This window comes from Diachasmimorpha longicaudata, chromosome 6, assembly GCF_034640455.1.
Source record: "Diachasmimorpha longicaudata isolate KC_UGA_2023 chromosome 6, iyDiaLong2, whole genome shotgun sequence".
NCBI classification, from domain to species: Eukaryota; Metazoa; Arthropoda; class Insecta; order Hymenoptera; family Braconidae; genus Diachasmimorpha; species Diachasmimorpha longicaudata.
Window position 1 is genome coordinate 3,457,782 of NC_087230.1, and position 9,464 is coordinate 3,467,245.

General features: G+C 38.2%; 1 protein-coding gene across 2 annotated transcripts; it reads left to right on the forward strand.

The window, feature by feature from the left end:
• Window positions 1-417: 417 nt before the first annotated feature.
• On the forward strand, window positions 418-9,449 carry LOC135163802 (neurexin-4-like). Of its 2 annotated transcripts, none has more exons than XM_064123611.1 (6): window positions 418-614; window positions 1,407-1,511; window positions 3,617-3,813; window positions 4,349-4,490; window positions 4,570-5,279; window positions 5,578-9,449. In XM_064123611.1, exons 1-6 carry the CDS (start codon window positions 551-553, stop codon window positions 8,170-8,172), a joined length of 3,813 nt encoding a protein of 1,270 aa, XP_063979681.1. In that variant the 5' UTR covers window positions 418-550; the 3' UTR covers window positions 8,173-9,449. The 2 variants fall into 2 exon arrangements, with proteins under 2 accessions (XP_063979681.1, XP_063979680.1); XM_064123610.1 differs by lacking the exon at window positions 3,617-3,813 and adding an exon at window positions 2,278-2,474 and having other exon boundaries at window positions 419-614.
• Window positions 9,450-9,464: the final 15 nt, after the last annotated feature.

Sequence of the window (9,464 nt, forward strand, 5' to 3'; positions counted from 1 at the left end):
GGGAAAAATTGAAAAAAAATTAAGCGTCCGACGTGTCCTCTGCTTTGTTGTCGGCGACATCAAAGGTTGACAATACCTCACAATCAATTCTTAAACTATAATCGATTTTCTATCGATATGTTGTGAAACTGTTGAAAAATATATTTTTTTACCAATTTGTCGGCCACTCATCTTGGATTTTTAATGAGTTATTTAAAAATCAATAAGACACCAACGAAGAATTTAAGCTCAGTTCGAACGAGCACAAATCTAATATAAAAAAAGGATTAGTTAATTTTGCGAAAAGTCATCACTTATCTACTATCTATATATGAATACGTCTTACCGACAGTAAATAATCTTGTACCGACCGAATGACTCCATCTATACGTGGGAGGGGCCATTAATGGTGGCTCGGAGGTGGCGCCTTGTCGTCATCGTAAATAGCGGACTTCATGGAAGGATGTTGACGAGTAGTTATTGTTGAATCAAAAAGATATTTTTCTCGATTGAATAACACACGTTTCGGAGGTCTGTTCTGGGATTTTTTGTTGTGAAGAGAGATGAGAGGATGAAGTTTAATATGTGGATTTGGATTCTGACTACGGCCTCGGCCGTACTGTTCGCCGAAGGATGTAAGTATTAATTGTTTATTGGCATTATAATGAAGTGACATAGGCGTGACATACTTGATGCGTGACTCCTCGGACCCAACCCATGCCAGCGCAATGCGACAGTCAAAATACACAATTTGATGATTTATTTTTGAGCTTTGCGTGAAGTGAACAATTTATTTAGTTGGCAGGGATTATGCAGAGGGTGTGGAAGAATATATTGTCTTTTTTTGGTTGTTTACTATGCCAATGCAGGAGGCTGGGGTAAAATGGACCGTTTATAATCGGAAGTTGTTTATGATCAAATGAGACAATTTTGATGAATTGAGGGTTTATTTTGAAGATTAAAAAAGATTGGGGGATGAAGACAATTGGGACATTACTCGATGGACTGTTATGCTCCTCTCACCTGTCTTGATATTGGAAAAATTCAATGATTATTTGTATTGCAATGAAAATATTTTTTTATTGCAAAAAAAGAAATTTCAGTCACCTTTTGTAATTACCTATTTTAATTCCTTTAGTTTAAATTTTAAAAAATCCAATTGCTACATCCTCAATCTTCTAGACGCTCAAAAGGAATTCGTTTTTTTTTTAATGCAATTTTAGAAATAAGTTTAAAAATAATAATTATTTACAGAATAATTCAATGATTGTCCTGTTCAATGACTATTCATAAATGACAATTTTAACATATCCTTGAAAATGCCAGCATATTTGGAAAATAGTTGTTAACCCATAGTTCATCTCCAAAAAAATTAATTATTTTTGTGAATGCCATCAGTAATCATTCTAATCCGTATCGATTTTTAGGGGAATATCCGTGCGATCAGCCTCTGCTAGTCGATTCAACCAAAAGCAAAGTTGTGGCAACTTCTTGGATGGCTGATAGAACACCTGCTGATGCCCAGTTATACGGTAACCAATTTTCTCCTCAATTTCAATGGTTTCTTTAATTGCTGTTTTAATGGATGTTTTGAAAGTAAACTCTGGAGTGTAGTTTATTTACACGTGTCTTGTGAGTCTTGTAGATGTTCTTCTGAAATTCAACTGAATTCATTCATGAGAATTTGATTGAGTGATTCACTACCACGCGAATTCTTTTCTCAATTATGCTAACTTCAGACGAATTTCGTACAATGACTGGATATGAAGCTCATGATAGAAAATATTTCCTTCACGAATTAACGAATATCTCGCAATAAGAGATGGCGATTTTTTTTGAGTGAAAGTAAATCTGGTACAAGGTCCTTATGAAAAATTCGCTATCTCGCTCGATCGATATTTATGGGAGGGTTTAATCCCAAGTCAATTAAAACCGATTCAATGAAATGTAGCTTTTAAAAATTGTAATTTTCTTTCTTGAAAATCCATTGGCTTAAAAATTTTGAAAGATCCTTTTTCAAGTTTTTTCTCAAATCAAAATAATATGAAACTCCTCTTCAACGAATAAATAAATCCACAACAGCAAAAATCCATAAATCATCGATCAGTAACGCACCCTTTTCTCATCCCCGAGGGAGTAATTATTCAATATTTAACTTCACGCTTTATCGGGGAAATTATTTATAATTAATTTCATCATTACCCTCAAATGACATAAAAATTATCCAATATTTGCCGGCAAGTTTTGCGTCGTCTGCATGAGAATGTTGTTGTTGTTGTTGTTGTTGTACGGGCACAGGCGAGAAAGCTTGGACAGCCAGTAGTTCAGACAGTAATCAGTACTTCACGATCGATTTGGGCGATACAATGAATATCACCGCCATTGCCACTCGAGGACGTGCTAACAAAGCCGAATACATCATGGAGTATGGCATTAGTTATGGTACTAATGGACGTAATTACATGGATTACAAGGAAGAGGACGGAAATACGAAGGTACGTTTGCTCGACAAGCTTTTACGACTGCTTAATGACAATCGAATGAGTCATTCAGGCACTGCTCCGTGGGTACTAATGATTCATCAATTCCTGAAGATTGTTGTCGCTTTGATTTAATGTGCTGCATGGCGTGCATTACCTGACTATTGTGTGACCCCTGTTGTTAACAATTATTAACATTTTTCATTAAGTAGCAGAGTGGTGAATTGTAATTAATGGAGTATTTTTCATTTACTTCGGTTGGAGGATTTTTTGTTGATTATATAATGAAAGGGATAATTTCTGAAATGAAGAACGTTAACTCACTCTCACCTGCTTTTTCGTGAATATCTTAAAAACTACGGCGAGAAGAAAAAGTTTCGTAATAACCTTTTTTGTAGGGAATAAAAAGCTCTAGAAAAAAGCGTTCATTAGAATTTTTCCATTGCTCGTAGATTTCGAGATATTTATCAAAAACTGTGGTTCAAAATGAGTTGACTCACCTCATTTTACCACTTCACTGCAGATTTTTATTTTTATTGTTGAATTTTCGGACTTTTATTGAATATTTATTGTTAAATTTATGGTCTGTTTATCTGAATAAACAATTAAAATAATAAGTCGGGGACAAGATAACAATCTTTTGATTTACTTCAAAAATTGGTGGGAAAATCGGAGGAAAGACTTTCTATTGAATGTTCATAATGTACTGTGACGCCTTACGTCGAACTATCTAACTCATCAAAGTTTCAATTACCTAGGGATAATTATCATTACAGAGAGGAACACGAAACGAATCAATCTTTCATCACATGATGAAAAAAAGAACAAGAAATTTTGATGAAGTTTCGTATGAATTCATTTGAATAATTCTGTTTCAATGATTTTTTTTTTATTAAAAAATGGTTGAATAATCCCAGGGCAATTAGCACAATATTACATGAAAAATTACATTCGTATAATGTAATTTAGTATAATTTATGAAATAATCGATTCAAAAAGTATCTGACGTGCACCAATTATTTAACGATAGTTAGGTAATATTTTTTCATAATTCTTCGACTCTCATTATTCCTTACATTTTACCACTCAATTGCTGCATCCATCTGCTTACCTTCTGATTAACTCCCTAACTCTGGGTTTCGGACTGGGCTTTGCAGGGAATAGTGCCTGGTCACCAACTGACAATACTTACAATCAACTGATCACAGTGGATTTGGGGGATAGACACGAAATTAGGAGCATTGCCACACGCGGTCGTGCTCATACCAGCGAATATGTTATGGAGTACATTCTTCAGTACTCTGATAACGGTCATGGCTGGACCAGCTATGAGAGTCAGGAAGGTGTTGAAGAGGTACTTGATTGTGTCACGATGAACATGAGACGATATCGCATTCTTCTACGTATCTAACACATTTACAACTGCACATTCGTCACAATTCATTGAAAAAATAAATTATTGTGTTAATTATTATTATTTTCAGTTCAAGATAATTATAGTTTTTCATATTATTTGCCATAAGAAGGACTATAAGGAGTTACATTAGTCGATAATGTATATTCATATGTATGTTATATTTTTATTTTCATATATATGATGTATATTATAATATATAATTCACTCTAATTTAATCTACGGGCGAATAAAAATTTAATAATTTTTTGTGCAATATTTTTGCATAAAATGTCACGTTATAGTGCCATAAACTCTTGTGTAATTGACGTAAAGAAGAAAAAAAAATTTGGTTCAATTGAAATTCAACAGAATTTGTTTGCAAAATAGTTAGATTTGTCTGTTGAATTTTCTCAGGTGTAAGGTTAACATAGAGATTAACTACTATGTCCGGTTGATTCTACTTAATTTACTCAATTGCAATTAATATTTACAGATGTTCAAGGGAAACACCAACGCTGAATCCATCAAGTTGAACAAGTTTGACGTCCCTATTATTGCACAGTACATTCGAATCAATCCGACTCGATGGAAAACGAGAATTTCAATGAGAATCGAGCTCTATGGATGCCCCTATGGTACTTTTACAAATCGAATTCAAGGAAATCCCTTAAAAATAAAATTTAACAAAATTCTTTCTTCATTTTCTCCATAAAGTCGCTGAGGTTGCCGGTTTCAACGGCTCTGCCCTCATCGCAATGGACCTCCAGCGTGAGCCCATCGAGACAGATCGTCACTCCCTTCGTTTTCGGTTTAAAACGAATAATGCCGACGGAGTTATCCTGTACTCACGTGGTACCCAAGGCGACTTCATCGCAGTTCAGCTCCGTGACAATCAAATGCTCTTGAATATCGATCTCGGCTCAGGTCTCACCACGAGTTTATTGGTGGGAAGTTTGTTAGACGACAATCAGTGGCACGACGTCCTGATCTCCAGGTCTCGTCGAGACATCGCCTTCTCCGTCGATAGGGTCCTCGTGAAGGGAAAGATAAAGGGAGAATTTCATCGACTGGACTTGAACCGAGCTCTCTACATCGGCGGCGTTCCCAACATGCAGGAGGGTCTGGCTGTCACTCAGAACTTCACTGGATGCATTGAGAACTTTTATCTCAATAAGACAAACGTGATAAGAGATTTGAAGGATGTGGAGGAGTACGGGGAGAACACGAGATTCCATAGGATTCACACGACCTTCGGCTGTCGAGACCTGCCAATCATCTCCGTGACTTTCTTGAAGCCAGAGACTCATGCACGTCTCAAGGGGTACGAGGGCTCATCAACCCTCAATATTTCTCTGGCCTTCAGGACGTACGAGGAGAGAGGGGTCATCCTCTATCACACGTTTTCAAATACTGGTTTTGTAAAGGTGGGTGAGGGAGCTTTTCTCAATTTCCAAATTAATTTTCACTATCACTCTCTTTTTCAAATGAGCTTCAATAATGCAAAGTTTAAAAAAAGGGGAAAAAAAGTCTCGGAAAATATATATTCCTAAGAAAATTTAGTCGAGGGAAAATTTTTTAATGAGATATTTTGTCCTAGGACTTTTATCCGGCAAAAAGCCTCTCAATAGCTCCGAAAATTAGACAACAAATTCCGTCAACAATTTTTAATATCATATACCCCCGAATTCTCAGGATTGGTCATTGAAATAATTCTTATTACAGGTATTTTTAGAAGAGGGAAAGATAAAAGTAGAGATTCAGACAAAAGGCAACTCCCGAGTGATTCTCGACAATTTCGACGAGAAATTCAACGACGGCAAGTGGCACCCAACAATCCTCACAATCTCCAAAAACAGTATAATTCTGAACGTGGACGGTCGACCGATGAGAACAAAGCGTCTCCTGGAGATGTCGACAGGTGCTGTGTACCTGGTAGGAGGAGGTCTGGTAGGGACTGGCAAGAATCGAGGTTTCGTAGGCTGCATGCGAATGATAAGTGTCGACGGATTCTACAAACCTCCAACTGACTGGAAAGAGGGTGAGGAGTACATAGGCGATGGAATACTCCTGGACTCCTGTCAGATGTTGGATCGCTGCAATCCCAATCCCTGCAAGCATAATGGCATCTGCAGACAGACATCAACGGAATTTTTCTGTGACTGTAGTAATACTGGATATTCTGGTGCTGTTTGTCACACCTCCCTCAATGCCCTGTCCTGCGAAGCCCACAAAAACGTTCACTCTGTGAATCAGAGGGCTGAGATCGAGATTGACGTTGATGGAAGTGGTCCCCTGGAGCCCTTCCCAGTCACCTGTCAATTTTACGCTGATGGACGAGTGATGACTGTCATTCGTCACAGCAATGAAATAGCTACACCTGTTGACGGCTTCGAGGAGCCAGGGAGCTTCGTCCAGGACATCAATTATGATGCCAATTACGATCAAATTGAGGCCCTGATGAACAGATCTCTCAGCTGCAGACAGAGAATCAATTACGCTTGTAAACATTCGAAACTCTTCAACACTCCTGTTCATCAGGGGGATATCTTTCGGCCGAATTCGTGGTGGGTTAGCAGGGCCAACAAGAGGATGGATTACTGGGGTGGAGCACTTCCAGGATCCATGAAGTGCGAGTGCGGAGTGTTGGGAAGCTGTGTCGATCCAACAAAATGGTGTAATTGTGATTCTGGATTCGAGGGCTGGCTTGAAGATGGCGGTGATATCACTGAGAAGGAGCACCTACCCGTTCGTCAACTGAGATTTGGAGATACTGGTACACCGCTGGATGAGAAGGAGGGGAGGTACACACTAGGTCCACTCATCTGCGAGGGTGATGATTTATTCAAGAATGTGGTGACATTCAAAGTTGTTGATGCAACAATCAATTTACCCACCTTTGATATGGGACACAGTGGGGACATTTATTTTGAATTCAAAACAACAATTCCTGATGCTGTTATTATTCACAGCACTGGATCCTCGGATTACATCAAAGTATCAATAACAACTGGCAATCAGATACAGTTTCAGTATGAAGCTGGGGATGGACCGCAGACTGTCAGTGTTCAGACGTCGTATATGTTGACTGATAATAACTGGCATTCAGTTCTCGTTGAGAGAAATAGAAAGGAAGCGAGAATCGTCCTGGATGGTGCGCTCAAGAATGAAGTCAGTGAGCCACCAGGACCTGTCAGGGCGCTTCATCTCACCTCTGAACTTATCGTTGGAGCATCAACTCAGTATCGTGATGGATTTGTTGGATGTATCAGGGCACTTTTGCTTAATGGCCAGCTGCAGGATTTGAGGCAGTATGCCAGGAGGGGGCTTTATGGAGTCACCGAGGGCTGCACTGGAAAATGCCAGAGCAATCCCTGCTTGAATGATGGCATTTGTCATGAGAGGTACGATGGATACAGCTGTGACTGTCGTTTCACTTCGTTCAAGGGGCCCATCTGCGCTGATGAGATTGGTGTCAACCTGGGATCTGATTCCATGATAAAATATGAGTTTTCTGGTAGTTGGAGGTCAACTATTGCTGAGAAAATCAGGGTTGGATTCACTACCACCAGCGCTGGAAAGGGATTCCTTATGGGACTTGCTTCCAATATATCTGGGGAATATCTTACGATTCTTGTGTCCAACAGTGGATATCTCAGGGTTGTCTTTGACTTTGGCTTTGAGAGACAGGAAGTTTTCGTCGACAAGTACTTTGCCTATGGACAGTATCATGATTTACATCTGTCGAGGAAGAACGAGGGCTCCACTCTGGTCCTTCAGGTCGATAATCTTGAGCCCAGGGAATTTCATTTCAATATCAAAGCCTCAGCTGATGCTCAGTTCAATAATATACAGTATATGTACATTGGGAAGAATGAGTCTATGACTGATGGCTTTGTTGGATGTATTTCCAGGGTTGAGTTTGATGATATTTATCCACTCAAACTGCTGTTCCAGCAAGACAGCCCTGACAGTGTCAGAGCATTTGGGCCACCGTTGGTCGATGATTTTTGTGGAGTTGAACCTTTCACTCATCCACCCAATATCGTGGAGACTCGACCACCACCAATTGTTGATAGTGAGAAGGTGAGGGCTGCCTACAATGAGACAGACACTGCTGTTCTGGGGAGTGTACTTGCTGTTATACTCATTGCTCTCATCATTATGGCGGTTCTCATTGGGAGATACATGTCCAGGCACAAGGGGGAGTATCTCACGCAGGAGGATAAGGGAGCTGAGCAGGCACTTGATCCAGACTCAGCTGTTATACAATCTACTACTGGACATCAAGTACAAAAGAAGAGGGAGTGGTTTATCTAGGGGATTGATCAATAATTTGGGGGCAATGGTCATTTAATCTTGGAGAACTGCGGGAAAATTGAGGGATGGGTGATGCTTAAAAAATATTGATTATTTTTGTTAAATTCGTTTTTCTCGTTAGGCAGAAAAAAAGTTTTATTTTGTCTTTTCATTTTTTTAATTCAACGATATGGTTGTTTATTGTTTTCGTTAAACAATGCGCGATGAAAAATACTGAGGGAGGGATTCATATTTCAGTTATGAATACTGCGGGAAATTTAAATTATGAATCGTGAATCAGAGCTGTTGATTAATTAAGAAATATTTCAGTTGTCTGAATAAGAAATCTGATAATGATATGAGTTTCCTGTGGCAGCTGTCATGAGAGATTATTTCGTCTAGGATTAAATGACCATTTGCCGAATGCGTTAAGTGATGAAATTACTAAATTCATATCGTATAATTTGATTAGTGCGGTAATTAGAGACTAGGATAAAGCCCTATGCGATGCTAATCCCATGAGTTTTTTTATCATTCTTTCGTTTTAGAGTTCTTGGACATTCGTGTCAGTGGAAAAGTGATGGGGAGAGATGTGTCCCATTTTATTTAAAAATTTGGCCACCGGATGGGAAGGGATGGGGCAAAATTAACGCCTGTGGCTCTTTTCAATGGCCATAACTCACAAAGAAATTTTTTACTTGAGCTTAGTCCATAAAATATACCATTTTAGTAATAATTAAATGAGCTGTTGGAAAAAAGTAAAGGCCTGTTTTGCCCCAATTATGTGCAAATCCTTGAAATATATTTGTTTCGCTTGTGTTCATTAACATTGCGTACCAGGAGGAGAGATTAATACATAAGTTAGATGTCTAGAAAGAGAAGAGCATCGAGAGTGAAGTCAAAATGGTGTTCTCTTCACTCTGTACTACTTTTTTTGTTTGTATTTTTTTTTCATTCCTTTCAGATAATTTTATCTCTAGTTAGTCATGTACAAAAACGAATCTCGGAGAAACATTTACCGTCCAAACAGCATTTTACCTTATTTTTAGTTGTTTTTTTTTTATTCTGAAGTAATATATACAATATGATTATATTTTTTAGTATTTTCTGAATCTCTTCACATCACCTTTGCAGCTGTGGATGCTTCTTGATTTGGAATTCAAAATTCTTTTGACATCAAAAGTGTACATATGCTATGTTTTTTATACTAAAATGTGTAATTTTATACTGTTTGAATTTTTTCATTGGATTTTGGACATCATTGACGAAATAAAGATGTATGTGTTTTATACATTCCACATGGGAATATGTTT